Consider the following 21,369-nt stretch of genomic DNA (forward strand, 5'->3'; position numbering starts at 1 on the left):
AATTATTACACAGAACCCTCCTGAAAAATCCCTGCAACAATTTTTCCAAATAATCAGGCACATGGGGGTAGAAATTTGGAACCTGGTTGTGAGCTATCATCCCGACACAAAATAGCACATAAGGTCTGGTGAAATTCTCTGACCTCTTTATGAAAAAAAATATTTCACGTATGGTATTTTTTTTCTCTCCCCTCCCCAAAAAAATATTTATTTTAAATTAGCCATCAGATTAACTACTGTATTTCAGCAGTGTCTGTTGCTATGTATTACCAAGACTGAACTCTTACAACAAACTGAAATGCATGCATCATATTTTTCTCATTAAATACTTCTTCTAGATGACTGAGAGAGGTAGATTAAGGAAGAAAAATTGTCACGTTAAGCTAAGACAATCTCTTTTGAGTCCTTTTCTATCAGCTCTGAAAAAAAAAAAAAAAAAAAAAAAAAAAAAGTGAAAAATCCAAATAAGCACAAGAATCCTCAACATACTTTGTACTTAATAACTATCAGTCCACTTTCCACATATGAATCCAGAGAGCAAAAAAATTACTTTTATCTTCCAGTATGATGAGTGTAAATTAATTATCATTTCAAAACTGGTTACAAAGAGACACATACACACACACCCCAAACAGGAATGTTGAAACTGATATAATCTGTATTCAGTAGTGGTGAGCTTCGGAAAAAATATTTTAAGTTTTGGTATTGTTATTGTTTTCTTAATCAAAACAGAGCAGTAGCATCTCAGCTGCTTTGGCTGCATTTGTAGAAAAGAGCCACACCAAGCTGAGCAGTAGCGAATAACAGCAAGAGTCCCTTTTCTAACAGCAAATGCAGTCAGTGCTTTCATTCATCTCTACATTAGCAACCAGTCACACAGTGCTTACAACAATCATTGCCATGGAGTTATCAAATTTTTCAGCCACAAATTCTGATCCCTAAAGAGATTAAATCACAGAAGCAATCCAAACAAAATCAGTGGAGTGCAGCTAATGAAGTGCGTGCACAGATCTGCACAAAGTCATAGCCCCAAGTATTTATCAGCCAACAACCGGGCTAGTAACCAGATGCCAAAAGAAAAAAAAACAAAGGGAAAACAAGCAAGCAAACAAAAATAATTTGTCAGAAATGAAAGACTAATATAAATCAGCTTGTTGTTGATGTAAATGACAGAAAACTGAAACAAAAAGAAAACCAAAACAAAAGAATCAACATATAATCTTGGGAGATCAATCACACAAACAAACTGTGCAACTGCACAATCCTGTTTATGTTATCTGATATTACTTCAGGCTTCTTAAAGCTGAAAAAAGACAAAGTTATCTCTAAACTCAAATAAAGAACAAATCACAGGTCTGAAGACAGCTATAAAGCTGTGGCTCATTATTCTGCCCAAAGCTGCCTCGTGTGCTTGGTGTGCAGCATGCCAGGGTGACACCAGCCCTGGAAGCACTTCAGTAGACATGGAAGAAGATATCAAGCAAAACCGTGACATATTGCCTGGCACTGATGTGTGAGAAGGCAGCCCCAGCACTGAGAGAACAGCAGCAAAAGAGGACCATCTCCTGATGCCAGAGAGAGATTAACCGAGGAAGGAATAGAAGAAAAAAAAAAAAAAAAAAAAAAAAAATCAAGCAAAGAGCTGAGGACTTCTCTCTTGAAGGCATGATGGAAAGTATCACTGCTGGCTTTTTGAGTAGAAGAGACATATCTAGTTATACTCAACCACCCTGGGACATAAGTCTTCTTTGTATCTATCTATATCTGTTTACATAGATCAATATAGAATCATTTGGGTAAGACTGTGTAATAAGTGCAGTCAAGTGCTTTATACAAAAGTCCCAGAGGGAAAGGAGGGAAATCTTGTTTACAGTTCAGCTAGGCTCTGGCATGAGAGTCAGTGACAAAACCAGTTTGCATGGATGTAAAAGAGTTATCCCCAAGATCAGTATCAAACCAACTGGAAAGCTGTGCTGTTGGTCAGCAAACAAATCCTCATACATTCAATAGTATGAAGGTTTTTGTCCTACTGACATCCCATATACTCCTATATGTGATAATGCAGGTGGCTACACTCCACAGTTGAAATTTTATTTGGAAGAGGCTTTTAAGTGTTTGGGAGGGGTTAGCAGATGTTAGGAGAATCACTGCGTCAATGAGAAAGGTTGTTACAAACACATTAGCAGAAGGAATTTCTCTTGTTAAACCAGGCTTACAAACTACCTACAGGCATTCTGGCAAGTAATCTGTGAATTCTACAAGTTTGTTCACAAAAAAATAAAAAAAAATAAAAAAATAAAAAAATAAAGCCTTATCTAGACAAAGATAAAGCAAATGACAGAGTTTCAGAGTTTAGATCAATACAATGCAATAATTCACTTCACGCACATCAGTACAAAAAAATAAGGCTGTGTGACACAGCCCATTAGGTCCCCTATTTAGCCCTTATTTTTTGTTGTCTTTTCCCATGTTTCTTGAGCTTTTCTTCTTCATGTTTAATTCTTTTCTATTTAATTTTCTTCCTTTCAATTCTCTGTCCCACCAACTTTTTCTCTTTTAGTGTTTTTCCTTCATTTTAATATTCTTTTTTTTTTCTCCTTTCTTTTTCTCCCATTTCTGACTTCTAACACTTTTCCTGACTTCTCACACTAATTTTTAGGGCTCCCTACATCTTTCTTCTTACTCTCAGCATTCTTCTCAAGCCTTTTCCAATGTCTACAGCTGCAATGATAAAATGGTCGTGGTATACACCCCATTGCATGGGACTGCAACCAGAATAATTCAGCCACTACCACTAAAATTTTCCCATCTTGCTGCAACACTGCCAAGTACTAAGACTTATACAGACCCACTCCACTTTTTACTTCACCAAAACTTTTCTCTACAGCACCAATTTCACTGGCCTGCACAAGGAAGGAGTGAAAAGATATGGCCAAGTCCCTTTGTTTCAGGAAACCACTGAATGCTGAAGCTCCCACCAAAAGGAGTTTAGGAATTCATATCAACTCATAGCTTCAGCTTTTCAATACCTGCTCCTCTTCCTGTCATTGTAGAAAAGTTTTCAGCATCTGGAAAAAGACATGCCTAAACGTAGGACAACAATGTCCTTAGGTACGTATTCTTCTGCTTGTCTAAAGGTGCCTTGGCTCAGCTCAACATCAAGCTGCTCCGCTCATTCCCACAGCCAGTCCATGAATTAATAATCAGGTGTTGCACACACACGCCTCCTGATGGGCAATATTCAGTACTCAGGAAAAAAAGAGACGTTGCTTTGCAAAGCCAGGTGTTGTTGAGCACACCCAGAAGCCAGAGGCATTTCTTATTGCATGGTATTTCCTATGGCATTGCTATTCCGTTGGAGGAAGGTAGAGCTGGATGAAACATTGCCCTGATGGACTGAAAGGGTAAACTTATCAAGTGAGAATATAAGGAAACAAATTTGAAAATAACAGGCTGCTGCAAATACCCTTCCCTGAGAAATTTGTTGTTCTGTTGTTGTTCTGTGTCTATTTTTAAATATTAAAAAGTAGATTTCAATTTATTTGTGAGTTAATAGTTCTTAATAGTTCCAAATACTTTAAGTACGCATCACATAATACCTACCTAGTCATTTCAGTCATTTTCTAAATAACTGATTTCAACACACAGATAACAAGTATACATGTACTTTATGATGACTGTTTTTTCAGATATATTCATTCCTCTGAGCATAAAAGCATTAACAAACAAAACATCTTAAACTTATGATGTAATTTAACTTTTCAAACTTGATTAAAATTGCTTTAAAACATAATAACTTGTTTCCCAGGAAAAATGTAGACATAAATTGCACTATATAGCAATGGCTTTATTTATAAAATTTACACATTTAAAATAATAAGCATTTTATTAGACAACTATTTCCTGAATTCAAGACTAACAAATTTGGGGTGTCTATTCATGAATTAAAAGGAAAAGTGAACTGATTACAGTCTTCTGAAGATTGTTTCAAAATCACATGCAGTAGGGCCTTATATATATTCAGTGGGAGCTTAAAATAAGCTTCTGAAATTGACTTGAATGACATTTACAAATAATTCAGAACATACTGCACAAGCTAGTGTGCACTCAATTCTTCATCTGGAGATGAGAGTAGTCATTGCTTACATATTTTCTCATAACCTTGAGCTAAGAAGCCCTGATGTAGATAATTCATGAGTGAAATTGCACCATACATCATAAAAAATTACAATATTAATGGTGCTTATGATGATGCAGAGATAATTAACATTTATGCTACATTACAATGATTTTGATTTTCCATTGGTTTCCAAAACAGAAACATTTTGAATCCTGAATATTTTCTGACAGTTTACTCTGTATTCAATAAGCTTCAGCACTAAAATCTCACTCTAAATTCCCATCACCCCCAGATAAAAAGCAAATATGGCTAAGACACATCTCAGAATGGCAGGTTTATTTCAGAAGACCCCATAGCCCCACTCTGAACAAGTCATGGTGTCTTTTACTGAGAGCAAAAGCTACTGCACTGAACTCAGAAACTCCTAATAATACTTCAAAATGTTTGGATGCAGCTACAAAGGTGAAAGCTTTCTTCCACAAATGCTTCCCACATCTGCATAGCCAAATACATATTAATTAAATAAATAAATATCTACATGGCTTGGTATCTGCTCTCCTGTAAGGCAGTATTTCATTCTTATGCCACAAAGATCACTTTATCTAACATAGTTCATATGGAAAAAGAAAGATATATAAGTAATTGCAGATGTACTAGAAAATTATCAGCCACTCAGACTTTGACTGGAATGAATTACCTGCTTTTGAAGTTACTTAAATCTTTTGGGGTCATTGAATAAACATCGAATATATTTACATGCAATGAATATTTGATAAATTGTTGCACTACACATATAAGCTGCTGGATATCTGTTTAGAAATTGTATCTTCTCACAGATATAAAAAATAAGATAGCTACTATCCACTGACCATGATATATCTCTGCACTTAGGAAAGAAAAAAAAAAAAAAAAAAACACCTACATAAACAAACTACAGCTAGCTTGTAGCTATCTCAGTGAGATAATTATTTGTTATTAATGTAGACATTTCGTGCAAATGCCAATATTTTAAAGATCATTCTTCTATTGGGACAAATTGCTTTTGTTTAAGAAGTCTAAAAGTAAACCACTGAAATATATGAACCTTCTCCTGCATCTTTAATGAGGGAATGTCTAAATCTGTAATACTTTGTATGAGAAACAATAAAAAAGGAACACAGGAACGTTAATTGTAACAATATACAATTTCATAGACAAGTAGTGTTTTACAAGAAATTTAAGTTTTCCGAGAAGCAATAAAAATAAGTTTATATGAGTAATTCTGTTCTTAAATTTATTTATTATCAAGAAATATATGCAGAAATAGAGAAAAGAGATGCTTTCAGAATACTAAGATCAGAATTTTAAATGAGATTAAGTTCTGAATTTTATGATGTAATATTAATTGCTACACTGCAGTATATTCTGACAATCAGCTTTAACCATCAAAGCTCATCCTGCTACTTCAATGCCTGGTCTCACACCCTTCTCAAGCCTTAAACTGCCTGGAAATTAATTTCATGATGATCTGCATTTTCATGACTCTCACATCTGCAATACTCAAGCAATTCACAGCATTCCTAGGGAGCCAATTATTTCTATTTTCTAGGCAAAGAACTAAAGAACGATAACTAATATCTACAAATGTTGAATCTGTGGCTTTTAAGAAACAGCCTACTGACGTCCCTAGTTTAGTAATTCTGAGATTGCCAACCATGCACCTTCCTGCTGGTGGCTAATTTCTCAGAGCAGAGTGTGTAGAGCCATTTTCTCAGCTCATCTCTGACTGGCATTCTGTGGGAGGGTGTAAATGCCAAGCTTCCTTTTCTTTGGACATCTCAGCCTCTTGGTTCATGTTTTCTGCATTTGACAGGAAGCACAAGTTCTGATAAATCTAAAAAATAATAATAATAATAATAATAATAATAATAATAATATTCACCTGGAAGCAGAAGAATGAAATACTAAATTTTATTTAACTGAATTTTATTTATAAAAACACTGAGGATAACTGTGGTTTTGTTCAGACCACATCATATTGCAAAGTAACTTGTGGGTATGATTCCTAAACGGATCATAATTTCAGAATAAAGAAATAAACACTGTTTATAATCCTGTTATTGACATTTGTGTCATAACATTTAGAAATAAAACAAAGGAAACATCAAATTTGCTCAGATAATCATGATTTCTAAACTCTAAAGTGCATTTTTTCAGAGGTAGATTCTTAGAATCTATAAATGCCAGAGTTTCTGAAAACCCCAGGCAATCCATTACATGATGCAGCATTGAGTCACTACAAGTCATTGGCAAGGTCGGCAACCTTGACCCCCTCAACCCTGAATTCTGCTCCTTAGAAACTGGGGAAGAACTGTGGGTTGACTTGGTTACAGGAATAATTTATCATTGCAGTCCTTCAGCATATAGACTTTCTGTCCCAGAAAAGAAAGTATAAACTAACTTGCAACAAATAAGTCTAACAAGAAAGGTTGTGGTTTTTTGGTTAACTGCTCCTCTCCCAACAAATAAATCACTGCCAGTTTCTTGATATTTATTTTTTTTTTATGTATTCAAAATCAGTGTCAGTTCACCTAATAACATAACCAGAATAAAATCTCTATTTTCAATCGAGATCAATTTCATAACATTAATGAAAAATGTTAAAGAAAAGAAGAGAGACAAATTATGTCCTTTTCTCTCCTGGGATTTCAAATACAAATACTTATCTTTGCATTTTTCTATTCTTGTCTCCAACTGGAAGAGAGAATGCAGTTTTGGCTCAGGAGTTTTGCTGAGAATTACCATCTCTTTGTTTGATTATCACTTAGTTCAGTTGATGTCTGGCTGTTGATCTGGATGCACTTTAAGGTATATTTACTAAACCAAAATTAAATGACACAGCTCTTGCTTGAAGTATGTTTATTATATAAAACCACCACCAACAGCTATATTTTAAGTAGAAGTTAAATGGTGACAAATGTGCTGTCAGTAACTTTTTATGAGATATATGGAACCTCTATGAAAACAATTTTAATTCTATTGAACAAGGAAGCAAGTTTCAATGGCTCTTTCCAAAATCTTCAATTGTAAGTGATTCAAGTATGTCTGATTAATTTATTTCACATAATTTAAGAAAATAGCATTTCAAAATCACTACTGTTTTTCCCATGCTTGATTTCCAAATTTTCCTCATGATCAAAATAGAAAACATGAAGTAGTAAAGACAGAATGCTAATAATTCAATTTCTGCCTCACAGAGACTTTTTTTATTATTATTATTTCTGTAAATACTTTAGTTCTAGAGCATGAATACATTCATTTGTGTACAATTCAAGATAAGAAAATCTTCATCCTGTTGCTTTATATTTTTCAAAATTGTGACAAAATAAAAGCTGTTGAGCAAGATTAATTTTTCATTTAAATTCAGCAAATCTGTTTTTGTTGCCAACCTGGCTAGGCACAAAAACCTGGATACGGTAACCTACCAGGTAGGGATGAATGTAGTAAAAAATACCATCAGAAAGTATTTTGAAGTATTTATTGCATGTCACCATCAGTTCTTTGGAAAACCTACCAGTTAACTCTCAACAATTAAATATTTAATGCAAAAAAGGTTTTCTATATGACCATCATAAGGAAACTAAATTAATCCTACCTTAAAACTTAGATAAGTCTGATGTCAGGGTCACTATTGCCAAAACAAAAGATACAGGTTTTGCTACTGCAAAAAACATCTGATAATTCAGCTATCTCATGTAAATAAATAAATAAATAACAAGAATTAAAATATTTTGTGAATATGCAGAATCGCCATGGAAAGCCTACTACTTCCAAATAGACATTGGCCTGCAGATTTGGCTAAGCAGTACTGTACATGTTTTCATGACATTTGCAGAGCTGCATTACAATAACCACTCCTGCCTTGGCACACCAAAATCTGCTCCCTGGTCTCTCTCCACTTGGACTAGTATTTGGCCCTCAGAAAGACAGGGAAGGCTAAAGAATGCTTAACACAGAATTTAGCATGCAAATTGCATGCAGTGGGTTAATAAGACAGCACTTTTTTTTTTTTTTTTTTTTTTTTTTTCCCCTGCCATAGACAGTCTTCTGGTCAGCTATCATGGTTAAAAGCCTGTGTGCCAATGTAAGCTAGACTGAAAAAATGGGCCTGTTTTCCAAATACATGTGAAAAAACTAATGTACATCTCAATCCCCTGTCAGCAAAATCAGCATATTGCATGAACCCATGGTGTTTTCTGTGCAAACTCAATGAGAATTGAAGGGGAGTCTGTTCTATCTCATTTACAGAAAGAGGCATGGCAGAGAAACTATCCAAGTACAACTCCCTGTTTTGCCTGAGTTCATGAATGAACTGAAGAGATGAACCTGACATCCCAAATCAGCCTTGGGCATCTGCTGCCTGCCAAGTATAAGAAACAGTCCCCATCCTTCCTCCTTCCAGCATCATACTTCAATTCACTCCAGATTTCAAGAGAAAGATATTTGGAGACACAATTCCATTTTCAAGAAAACTGAAAAGAAGTTTATGAAATCTTGAAAACTACTGTAGGACTGAACTATTACCTTACCCACAGACTGACCTCTCACTGCACTGAGACACCCCTAACAAGTCTCACCTTTCAGAGCCACTGAGCCAAGAATGTCACAGTGTCAGTGGGTTTCACTTGCTGTCAGGTCCCATCGAATCTTCTCTTTGCAACCACAGTGGTGGGACTGTTAATATGTTTTAAAATGAAAGCTGAGACTCTTACACTCTTAAGTGATTCTAGAGGACTTGTAATACCATAACAGACACCTGTGTCACAGGATCACAGCTCCAAGAGCAGCCCTACTATGTGTGGTCTCTGGAAGACCATCCTACCAATGCTAGATGTTGATAAAATAACACAAGGAAAATGATGATTGTTGTTCTGGCTTTAATGCTTAGATCAGCTAATAATGGTTCCATAGTGACAAAAATAACATCTCAAAATGGACTTTGATCAGCTACGAGGGCAACCCCAAAAGCGTAACAGCATTCATGTGGCTTCTTGTATCCAAAAAAAAAAAAAAAAAAAAAAAAAAAAAAGTCTTATCATGATGTCTCCTACAGCAGGCACCCAGAAGACCACTCAGGAAAGAAGAGCTGCAGCTCTGCTCTCTTGATACAACAGAACTTAGGCAGCAAGGGTACTGTTCACCTCTAACATTGAAACATCAGTCAAAGGTTTGGGATGGTCTAGAAACTAAGGACTACCAGACTTTGCTCCATTTGTTATCCAGTTAGGAAGCAGTAGATATTGACAGGGCTTCATCATTTTTCTACAGCACAAACACATTCCACACACAGGTTGCATTTCTCCAACCTGTGTTTGTTAACATAAATGCATAACAGATTATATTTTAAAAATAAAAAATAATAAAAAATGCTACCCTGCTCCATTTTTTCTTTATCTGATGGAATCCTGAGAGAATATAAATAAATAGAAATAAAAGCATTACTCAATAGAGACTTGATTATTAAAATAAGTCTGAATAATACATCAGTAAAGAGTATAAGCATGTTTTTAAAAAGAGAGAGGGGGGGAAAAAAAGAAAGAAAAAAAAATGAAAAAAATGAAAAAAAAAATCCCCACTGCCTTCCTTGGGAGACATTTTGGATAAAATACCCCGATAAAGTTAATTCATCCACTTTTTGGAAAAATACTTATGAAGCTATTTCATCATTGCTACCACAACACCAGAATTACTTCAGAAACAAGCAGAAGAACAGATACCCTGATATTTGGACCCTTTTCCTTTGAAGTAACTTTTTTTTTTTTTTTTTTTTTCTGGCTAGGTTAGCGTCTAAGGTGTTTAGACTTGTTTAAATACTTAAAATGCATTTAGGAAATTTAGTTTTATAAGCAGTCACTAATTACAATTAATTTAATGACATATCCTGGGAGGACAATATGAGTAAAATGTATTGAAATATTATGTATTTCATACTTGATACAAAGCAAATATGGAAACATGTTATTGTTTGTCTGCTGGCTGCCCTGAAAATCTAACTCATTTATGGTCCACCTTCTTTCTCCCTTTCTCACAACTCGCTTCTTTCCTTTTATTCTATTCATTGTCAAGTAGCTCTGTTTCTAAGAATTCGTATCAAAGATACAGATTTAATGCCACTGGTGTATTATTTAGCACTTTCAGAATTTACCGGTCAGTGAACTGAAAGCAGTATTTTTTATTTTTATTTTTTTTACAGAAGAATGAAGAGTTCTAATAAATGAGCATGGTCTCATTATGTATCAGTATTAAATGTGTCAAAGGGGCCCTGCAGATAGAGAAAGTTGTTGTCATGTTTCCTGAAAAATACATTGGTGCTACTTCAAAATCAAAGAATGAAAGGAATGTTGCTTGCAAGACACCTCACAGGGTCACCCAGTCCAGTCTGGCTCAAAGTAAGACTACTACCAAAACCAGGCCAAGTCAGCCATGTCCTCACCTATTTGAGTCCTTAAAACCTCCCAGGGTGGATAGACCACAAATCTCATTGTTGTTCCAGTGCTGTGCTACCCTTATATCAAAGGAGCTTTTTCTAATGTCCATCCTGAATTTCAGTGTTAGCAGCAGCAATGGACAGCACGTGTTTTCCCTAGTGTCACCCACAACTAATTCCCACGTTCCAGAGGGATATTTTCCCTCAGGAAACACACGATTTTTCTCATGCTGTATCTTTTCAATCTTATTTATGGAAATGGTCTCTGTCCCATTCTAACTCTCAAATTATACACAGGTATATATCATCAGATGACACCTCTCCAAGACAGCTTTTTCCACTGATGCAACCAAAGCCCACCTCACGCATTCTAGCAATGCCTCTTTAAGATTGGCACTAGATTAAAGAAAAGGTAGTGTAAATTGCCGTGAGGTGAGAGCTATGTGTCAGGGATTAGAAAAGAGGCCAGAGCAGCATTCTATGTTTCCCACTTGCTTTGGTCCTGTTTAATGTCACATCAACAGTGACAAAACTATATTGCTTCTTGCAGCCTCCAAGTTTAGTCATTCCTTCCTTGGTGATCACTTGCTGGAGCAATCCATGCCTCTGCAACTCACCTCTAGATAAGCAAGAGGAAACATTGATGCTCTACCTGCAGTGATGTCTCAGCCACCTCATTACACCTGCACAGTGAAAAGAGATTGTATCCAAGCTAGGATCTTATCGATCTCTTCCTGCAAAGCCTCTGCAAAACCTCAGTCCTGCTGCTCAAAGTTCAAGGATATCTGAAACCACCTCCCATAACCATTCCTTATGGTAAGAGGCTGCCACAACCTGGGACAAGGTAGCAGAAAACACCTGAAGCATGGCAGCCTGCCCCGCTGAACCAGGCTGCATGACAGACTCTCCCAGAGGTCACAGACAACCTCTAGAGCAGGAAATGGGTACACAGGAATGATTTAAATGTATACACACAAAACCTTCTCTAACTATGTACACACAATATGTATGCTTATTTAGTTTCCTGAACTATGCTGAAGATGAGTGTGATGCTCACACTTCAGCACTGAATTATCAAACTGAGGATTGAATTCAAGCAATCAGTGTATTTGTAAGAGTTTCTCTTCTGGGTAGACGAGTTCTCATGAGAGACAGAAGTAGAAAAGTCAAAGCAGCCTCCACAGCCACCAGACTCCTTCTGGGGGGGAGGACAGGCAAAGGGGACAAAGGTTTTATATCTGGCGTAGCAAGTAACCTGCTGAAGCACCTGTATCTTTCACTCCAGGCTGTATCACTGTATTTCACCTCCTCTTAATCTCTGCCACCATCCCCCACAGTGATGGCCACCTTATCTTTCCAAAGAGAAAGAAAACGTGTGGCTGACCCAAACAGCACTGCGCTCTTACACCGCCACCCTGGCTGCACATGTGCACGCACGAAGCCCCTGAGACACACAGATGAGAGCTACCTGAACCACAAGGAAGGCATGGGCTTTCCCCACTAACCAACTCCAAAGCAAGCACATCCCTCCTATCTTCATCTCCCCAAGCTCCCCTCAGAAAATGGGCTGTCTGCTCAGGGGAGCCTTTACCAGAGCAATCTGCACAGAGAACCTTATCTTGACAAGGATCCTTCTGTTACTACCAATGTACAAAGATCAGTCATTGTTTCACTTGGGTGGGTTTGATCCAAACTACATCACTTTGTTTGAGCTGTCTCTACATGTTGTTTGTGAAAAGCAAATAATAGTTCTCTGAACTGTACCGCAGCCCGTTCTTACAGAGTACATCCTGTCAGCCAAAAGCTTAGCTTAATGGCATTTCAAGTGACATATGGTATTCTTTCTGATCCATAGATGGTTTGGTTTGGTTATTACCTCTACATGACTGTTCTTTTCATTATCACCATCTAGTGTAACAAGTTAAAAACAAACAAACAAAAAACATATAATGCAAACTGAAGTATTAAGACTGAATGTTCTGTTACTATACCAATGTAAAATTATTTTAAATGCAATACTTCACGTGTTGCATTTTCATGGAGGGAACAGAGATCAAATAGGAAACAGACAAGTGTGAAATATAATTAAAATCATTTCAAATAACAGAGGCAATGTGTGTTAATGGAGAAGAACTTCAGAATGTAAACAGACTATTTTGAGCCACGCTGTCAATTCAGGAGGGAAACACTAGAATTATTCTGTCCTTCTGAGCTCTTCTAAAATCAAAACTATAAAAAGGAAAATCTGGTTCATCTGTTTAGTTCAATCTATTTGATAGTGAGTCATTCCATTTTCCCGTCACAAAATGGGACTTCCATTATCTTCCATTTCCACAGCCAGCTCAACACAAAGACTCTCTTCAGGATTCTGGCTGCTGGGAAATCTTCCTCCAGGAGGCAAGGACAAGAACTCTTTAACAATAAATTTCACAAATATTAAGTGAAATAGCCTGAAGTGGTACAGAATTTTATATTATTTATCTCATCCACAGAAAGCAGTGAATGTAAAGGTACAATGCTACACAATAAAACTATCTGCAAGGCTGTCCTACATAGAGGTAGGACATGAGCATGAACTGGTATCTATTTAGCGGACACTCTTGAATCAGAATATTTTCAGGATGATACAGACTAGATTAGGTCTTTGTTCTTTTGAAAACAGATAGAAATATCTGTTAAAAACAAAAAGTATACAAAGCCCAGATTTATCTTATGCACAGAAATATATGCTGGTCACAGAACTATGACACTGCAGAAATAACTAAGATGTGGTAGTATACTTCACACAGCTTTAGTGCTGCAATACAAGACCTTCAGAAAGACAAAGAGGGAAGATAAGGAGCAGAGGATCCTTCTGTGTGAAGCGCCAGATTGGATCTGAGAAGCTTGTATATGATTTGTGCAACAGTACTGGGCATGAGCTTGTGGGTCAGGATCAGAGGAGAGATCAGTGAGTGTGGCATTGTGGTACTGTGCTGCAGACAGCATAACTGGGGTGAAGAAGTGGTCACAAGGTATTATCCTCCTCTATTAGGCACTCAGTAGATCACATCTACAATATGGCATCCAGTTTGGGGCCCTTCAATAGAAGGGCCATTCAATAGAAGATAGGCCTAGATAAATTGAAGCAAGCTCAGTGGAGACCACCAAGGCAGGGAGAGTTGAAGCACTTTCCCTGTATGGAGGGGCTGAGGGAGCCAGGCTTCTTCAGCCTGGAGATGGTTTCAGGGGAACCTAATAGCAGCCCCAGTGGAGCAGGATGCCCAGGGATGTTGAAAACCTCCAAGTATGGGTATGGCACAAGACCCAACTGGATAAAGCCCTGAGAAACCTGGCCTGACCCCATAGCTGCTCTAAGCAGGAGGTTGGGCTAGAGATTTCCTGAAGTCCCTTCACTCCTGAGTTATGCCATGCCCCTATGATTTATATAAAAGTATGTATATAAACTATCATCTTGTTACATACATAATGTATCATCCAGCTTACGGCATATAAAACAAACACCTCATGGTGCCTATAATATTAAATAGATAACATTTGTTATGCTGAAGTTAAATAAGTGAACAAATATCAACAATACAAGTACAAATATATCTGTACCCCAGACTGACACTACTCCCATGCAGTATCTGAATATTGAATGGGCCTGCATGTAACAAAGAGAAAACTGCAGAATCAATAAAAGCCCAGGAGGCACAAAACCGGGAAAAACATGGGGACAAAGTGAAATCTGTCTGGCAATCAGACAGAAAAGTGTTAAGACTAAACAGGCAAACAGAACAAAGGGGAGTAGGGGAGAGAGGGGATGGGGGTGAGGATGGAGCTGGGCTGGAAGGAGACAGAGAAAGGTGCAGGAGGACGGGCACTGAGCCAGGGCATTCTTCTACTGTCAGCAGAGATGCGACAGACGCAAGATGAGATGGGGCCTCCTCTGCCCCCTTGCTGACCACCTGTGAGGATGTGACCTGCCACTGCTGTTGGTAATTTCTCTGAGCTCAGTGCATTGAGTTTTGAAGCAACCAGCCAGCCCCACAGGCGACCTAGGACGGGTGTTAGCACAGCTCCAGTCGGTGGGGTTCCTCTTCGCCCCATTTTGCCATTCTCAAAAGTAGTAAATGACACACACAATGCTGTCAGAAGATCATTATGGTCCCAACCGAAGCACTCTGCATTTTGGAAAAGCCTCAGTTGTGCACTTAACTGTTTGTGCATCAGGATGCAGCCTGGAGTTAGATAATCACGCTATCTAATTACACTGCTATGCGTTCCTCCCCCACACACATGAACCAGTGCAACATTTCAAAGGTTTCCTTTGAAAGTCTTCCTGAAGCTTTTGTGACTTGTATAATTGCTTTTACTTTTGAAGAGTTTCCCTTACATTTTATGTACCAACCACAAATTAAAATAAATAAATAAGGTCTTTGTTACTTTATTAATGAGGAAAAAAAAAAACAGGTAACATACTGGGTAACATTCATACTTTGAATTCATGCAGTGCTCTTTCACATATTACTAATAAAAATAAAAAATAAAAAATAATAATAATAATAATAATAAAGTACTTTAAGGCCTAATCCTTATTTTGTTTCAGCACTTCCCAGATTTCCTGCCCAATGCACCCTATTTAAAGCCATTGATTAACACACCAAAGTTTCCAAAGTCTCACTTAAATGAAGCTAGCAGAGGCAAACATCACGACTAAACAAAGTAGTACTGGCCCACTATGAAGCAAAAACCAATCCAACACCACCACTACGTAAGATAACTGCTAAAATATTCAGTGCTAATTTGTTTCTTAACAAGAATGATGGCCACCTTTCTTTACAGCTGTGTCAAGTCAATAACAAACTGCCCTTTTCATGATATTAAGAAAATAACCCTGTTTATGCAAGAACATTTGAACTGTGTTTCAGGACTACACTAATTACCAACAAGCTGTGCTTTGATTGTTTTCACTTTCTCTTAATAACTTATTTTGGTCACGCTTCTTTTCAGTAAGCTCCAGACGCAGACAAATTATTTCCTCTACCATTTATCAACTTAAGGTTATGGAAAGCAATGTGCAAAGACGTGAAATAGTCCCTCAAAATAATACAAGAAAAGCACAGACGATTGCAGTTGAACTGGATTGCAGTTTTTGCCCTTCACATACACCTCATAAAACGCATTAACAAATTTCCATAATGTTCACAGAAATGTGTTGTCTTAATTATTTTAACATACACAAATTAAGTTTTAATCTTCAAGGTCACTAGTTAAAGGAATTAGGGAAATACTCCTATGAAGTACCACAGCTGATTTGCCTTGCCTTCTTGTCATTAAATTAAAATAAAAAATAATAATAATAATTAAAAATAAAAAGACATTGGCAATGTTTCTCAACATATCTTACCATTTGCTTTTCCTCTAAGGCTTCTCTTCCTGAGACTTTTCTTTCATGTTTTCCCAACTCCATTTCCCAGGGGAAGAAAAAAAACCCAAACTCTAATATCCCGAGCAGAAGCGATTTAACCTGGCTACATGTTAGCTGTCACTGTACTTTTGAAGCTGTGAGAGAGAAGTCTCAGGCAGCGCTGGTGGTAACTTCTGGTCAGCATGTGTTTCCATTTATAGCTGACAAAATTCACGACTAGGACTGCGAAGAGAGGGCAGGCAGCTGCCTCCGATAACAATAAACATGGTTTTGGCATCGCAGCAATTTGTTCAGGGGGGATTTTGGTTACTGGTCCCATTCACTCCCTGCTCACCCTCACCCCCTCTTGCAAAGAAATTATACTTAAAAGCCAAAGAAAACAAATGGCTAAAGAAGTTAGTGCCTCAGCAGCACTAACCTGTGCTCACGGAGATTGTTAAGCAAGTAAAATGACAACTATGAATAGCTGCAACCACGTGTTCTGTAGAGACAGAAAGGGTACAGAAAAATTTAAAATGGTGTTTTATTGATCATTCTCCATTGAGCATTTGGGACTGAGCTACCCTAACATGCATTCACACAGAGCACACACAATTTTCTAATACCAGGATGTGATACCTCAGATTTTTGAAACAAAGAAGGGACGGCAATATTTTCAGAAGGCACTCTGAGCACCCCTAAACACAAGCAGTGGCCAGCGAGCACCCAAAATGGAGCGAACACCCCTGCAGAAGATGGCTGTGCACTCTGACGCTGGCCATGTACTCTGGCAGAGTAACTTGGCCCCGGTTCAGGGTGACAGAGTCAGGAGGCCAATATTAGAAACAGCTCCGGGAGGGAACCTCCCCACGGGTGCCGATGTTCGTCGCACAGCCAGCGGCTGCTGCACCAAATGGGCTGGCTCATGCATGGCGGCAAGGGATGAATACATGTTCTGCTCCATCTGTGGTTTGTTAAGAAATGCATATCCTCTTATAACACTGGCAGTTTATGCATCTCACTAAATCCTTAGCAAAGGCAAGATACCTCCTTTCCCTCTCTTCCCCTTCAGCAACCTGGTAAAAAAATACTTCCTCAAACAATAAATACATAAATATAAACCTTTCCCCTCAATCATTTTTTCGGCTGCCTGTGTGGAAATGACAGTCAAAACTAAACACACTCCTTTCCACTCTGCTTGCTTCCTGATGGATGCTGTACTCACACGGTCTTTAGAGCCTTGGATGGGAAGAAAAGGCAGCTGCAGAAGTCCTTACAGTTTACATATGAAAACCTGACCAAAAAAAAAAAAAAAAAAAAAAAAAACTTTTTTTCAGAACAAAGAAAAAGTTACTCCGGTTAAAATTATTTTTCTTTTGTCTCTCTTTTACCTTTGTTTTCAGCAGCATAAGGCAGCCAGCAGCAGAGTGAGAGCTGGAGGGCACGTACACAGAGCTAGTCAAACCTACAAGGGCTGCAGTAGTAGAGGGAATAAATATGTGCTTGATGTCACAGGAGTAAAAATACACCCTACTGAGTCTCCTGGAAATGCTGGGATAAAAGGAACGAGAAGTGACACAATACCCAGAGGAAAGCTATGGGACTCCTCTGTTCTTCAGCAGGAACACAAACGGTATCAAGCAGTTGGTATCTCCAAAATCTTCTCTGTGAGGCTAAAACCTGTCTCTGTGGTGGGGGACCTACATGCTTTTGTAACACTTATGTCTTCAAAATCTCAGTTGTGAATACCCTTACATGGGATTTCAATAGCAGCTTATGTGTACGCTGCTAAAAAGGGGTGGATTAGTCCCCAAGTCATTAACCCCTCCATGGAGCAGCACTGCAAGCAGGCACAAGAACACAGGTGGCCCCTGTTTTCCTCCAGGTCATTCCCCAACCAGAACACTCACAGCCAAGTGAATGATGAAACTCTACCATCACTTCTGATATTTCCTAAGGCACACAAATAAATAAATAAAAAGCTTCCACTGATGTTAGCCTGTGAGTTTGCAATAGTTTTCCATCATTGACAAGAACTAGAGCATCTCAGGTGAAAGTGTTCAGCTAGGTGTGCTCAGCCGGCTCTCCAGACCTGTAACAGGTGCCTGGAGTTCCCCGCGACCTCCAGCAGGTTTCAAAACAGCATTATCCAGGGGAATCACTTTCAGTTTGTGCTGGTGAACAGGTACTTGTGGTGGTAAAAGAGCAGGGTGTCAGGGATGCAATGAAACAGCAAGCTAAGTAAGATTCAAAACATGTAAGTCCATATAGACTTAGACCAGCACTGACAAATTTTATTTGGAGTTTATGCTATGTTAGCAAACACACTAACTGCCCTAAAATTTGATCTTTAATCATTTTCGTACTCTCTACTTTCACAGTCTTCCATGGTATTCATGTGTCAGCTCACCCATGTGAACGTCAAAGGCCACCACAACAGGATGACCCAAGGAAGTGGCTCTGAAGTGACCTTGCTCACAGTAATTCCAGCTTGAGATCCTAATAAGAACAGTCAGTTTTACAAGTGGGTGTTTCATAATCATTCTTATAATGGGTTTCTAATAGTGTTCACAAGGAAAAAAAAATATCTTCCCTTTTCACTGTGTGTCTACCACAAGCTGAACAGAGGATTCCATAAGGAAAAAAAAAAAAAAAAAAAAAAAAAAAAAATCCATTGGGATATGGAAATACCTAATTGCTTCATTTCTTATTATTGGTAATTTGTATTCTGAATGCATCATGCTGCTGATGGTCCAAATACTAGGGAGCTGGAGCAGATTGCAAGGAGCAGCAGTTCCCCTGCGGCCTGTGGGTCCCACATGGAGCAGATCTCCACGCTGCAGCCTGTGGAGGAGCCCCCGGTGGAGCAGGTGGATGTGGCCTGGAGGAGGCTGCGGCCCATGGAGAGCCCCCGCAGGAGCAAGCCCCGGGCTGGAGCTGCAGCCCGTGGAGAGGAGCCCACGCAGGAGCAGGGGTCTGGGGGGAGCTGCCGCCCATGGGGGACCTGTGCTGGAGCAGTTTGCTCCTAGGGGTTGGATCCTGTGGTACAGAGCCATGTGGGAGCAGTTCTTGAAGAGCTGCTGCCTGTGGGCAGCCCCCACATGGAGAAGGGGCAGAGAGTGACCACGAAGGAGTGGTGGAGACAAAGCACTGGGGACTGACCGCAGCCCCCATTCCTTTCCCATACACCGCCTTGGGGGAGGAGGTGGAAGTCGGTGCATGGGGGGAAAGTATTTTTGGTTTCTCACTGCTCCGGCTTGTTAGTAATAGGTAATAAATGACATTATTCTCTGTACGCGGAGTGTGTTTTGACTGTGATGATAACTGGTGAGTGATCCCCCATCCTTATCTCAGTCCTTGAGCCCTTTTCCATCATATTTTCTCCCCCTTTGCCTTTGAGAAGAGGGAGTGAGAGAATGGTTGTGCTGGAGTTCAGCTGCCCAGCTGTGTAAAACCCGCACACAAGAAGCCTTGGATGCAGGGGGCTGTTCCGCAGCCTGGATGCTGCCATACAAGGACCTTGTAAATAGCATAGCAAGGCTGCCACCACTCTTTTATCTACCACACCTGACATTGCATGACATTTCAGCATTATACCTGGGGAAGGACCATGGTTTCAATCATATAAGAATTTGGCTTTAAATAACCATGTGAATATATTTCTTATTCCTACACAGAAATAATGGTTATTTTACTCTGGGGAATTTCTAAGACACTGTGAATATGGATTTATTTCCTCTTTTACTTTGCAATGGAAAACACAGTAAACAGGTGCTAAGTAAAAAGGATGTTATAGACCGCCTCAATTACTGTGCTGCTATTTTCAATTACTTCTTTGTACTACAGTCGCTGATCTCTTGACACCTGTTTTTCTTCTCAGTGCAGGACCTTACAAGAGGCCAAGAGATTAAGCTGACAGGGTTAGGCTTGTGGTTGCCTTTTTTTTTTTTTTCCTTTTTGTAAGAAGAGACAGATGAAAATCCAAAATAGTAGTACTGTGCAAATAAACCATTTAAGCAGATATATCCTCTGTGCCCACTTAATCTGCTGTTCTTGGAAAAAGAAGCAGGTGACTGTCACGATGTCTGTATGCCACTCTGAGCTATGTTTTCACTCATAGAGCGACAGCAGTTGTGGTTTTTGGTGGTGCTGGTGGTTGGTTTGTTTGTTTTGTTTTTTTAACTTTGCAAATTTTCATTCTCCACCTGGCATTGCTGCTGCCTGGGACTGCCAGCCAATGCATCACACATGACAGATCCACACCACTTCATTCTTAAGGCAGTAGCTTTCATTTGCTCAGCATCAAACACACCATAAGCAGTTCAAAGCATTAATTCTGCCCCTGACAAGTTCAATCATGTTATGCTCGGTTGAAAACCACATACTTAAGTCACATGTATCAGCTAAAAAAAATAAAAAACTTACACAGAGATTACCTCTGCAGTGAGTTTTTAGAGGTATGATTTGGACAGATGCCTTCCATCACGTATTTAATACAACAGTAAGGGGGAAAAGGGGACACCTTCCCTGCCAAAAGGCAGTACCCTTTGGTCAGGCTGCCCAAAGCCCCATCACATGCATGCGCCTGAAAAGAGCAGGACCTCAGCGGCTTTTCTAGCTGCCATTTCGTGGTATGCTCATTGCAGGGACAAGAAGCATGCCAGAGCTGCCACGGCTGCATGCGAAGCCAGCTTACCTTGCAAGCAGCAGGGAGCCAAGGGTGGGAAGCTGATCCTTAGGAGAGGCCAGTCCACATTCCTGCTGCAGCGCCCGGCAGCTGCTGCTGTCACTCCCTGGTCCACCCTGTTTGCTCTGTAAATACTCACGGAGCAGGAGGTAGCAGGCGTGGAAAAAGAGGGGAACGTTACGTGCACGGCCAGGCTCTGCTTTGCATGTGAGGAAGCAGTCACAGAGAGCCTTGCATATCACGTACGGGGAGCTGGAGACTCCCGGACAAATTTTCTCCAAAGGGTCAAGCTGGAATACATTTGAAGATAAAAACAAGGAATGTTATTTTAACACTATGATAAACTGAGTCTGAGAGATCTGAGCCTGCTCTGACACCGCAGCTTGTGGAAGCTCTAAGCACTTTCTTCTCTTTATGACTCTTTGAAGACAGCTGTTTTAAAGCAGACTAGCCAAGGTACCACTGAGCTGGCGAGGTCCTACATCTGTTGTCCTCCAGGAGTACAGAGAGAAAAGGAAGAGCTGAGCTCCTTTCTGCTGAATATATGTCATTTCAGCCATATACATGCAATGACACTAAATGTTGCTGCTATATTGCAGCAATGTAAATGATTCCATGTTGGAAGATACACTTCAACAGACGCATCACACAAAAAAAAAAAAAAAAAGTCACCGCTGCCCATATTCAGGGGTGCTGTTCACCTT

At 39.2% G+C, this 21,369-nt stretch overlaps 1 protein-coding gene across 6 annotated transcripts in view; it reads right to left on the reverse strand.

Annotated features, from left to right (window-relative positions):
• MLIP (muscular LMNA interacting protein) overlaps window positions 1-16,143 on the reverse strand; it is a 117,303-nt gene extending 101,160 nt beyond the window's left edge. For 5 of the 6 annotated variants that reach the window (XR_004749016.1, XR_004749017.1, XM_035319924.1 and 2 more), the window contains exon 1: window positions 15,979-16,143. Coding sequence is in view for 4 of the 6 variants with exons in the window: in XM_035319924.1 (XP_035175815.1) it covers window positions 15,979-16,041 (63 nt within the window). In the remaining 2 variants the exon portion in view is untranslated. The remainder of the gene's footprint in view (window positions 1-15,978) is intronic. The other variant, XM_035319922.1, reaches the window with a different exon arrangement.
• Window positions 16,144-21,369: the final 5,226 nt, after the last annotated feature.

The sequence above is a fragment of the Oxyura jamaicensis genome, chromosome 3 (assembly GCF_011077185.1).
Source record: "Oxyura jamaicensis isolate SHBP4307 breed ruddy duck chromosome 3, BPBGC_Ojam_1.0, whole genome shotgun sequence".
In the NCBI taxonomy this organism is placed as follows: Eukaryota; Metazoa; Chordata; class Aves; order Anseriformes; family Anatidae; genus Oxyura; species Oxyura jamaicensis.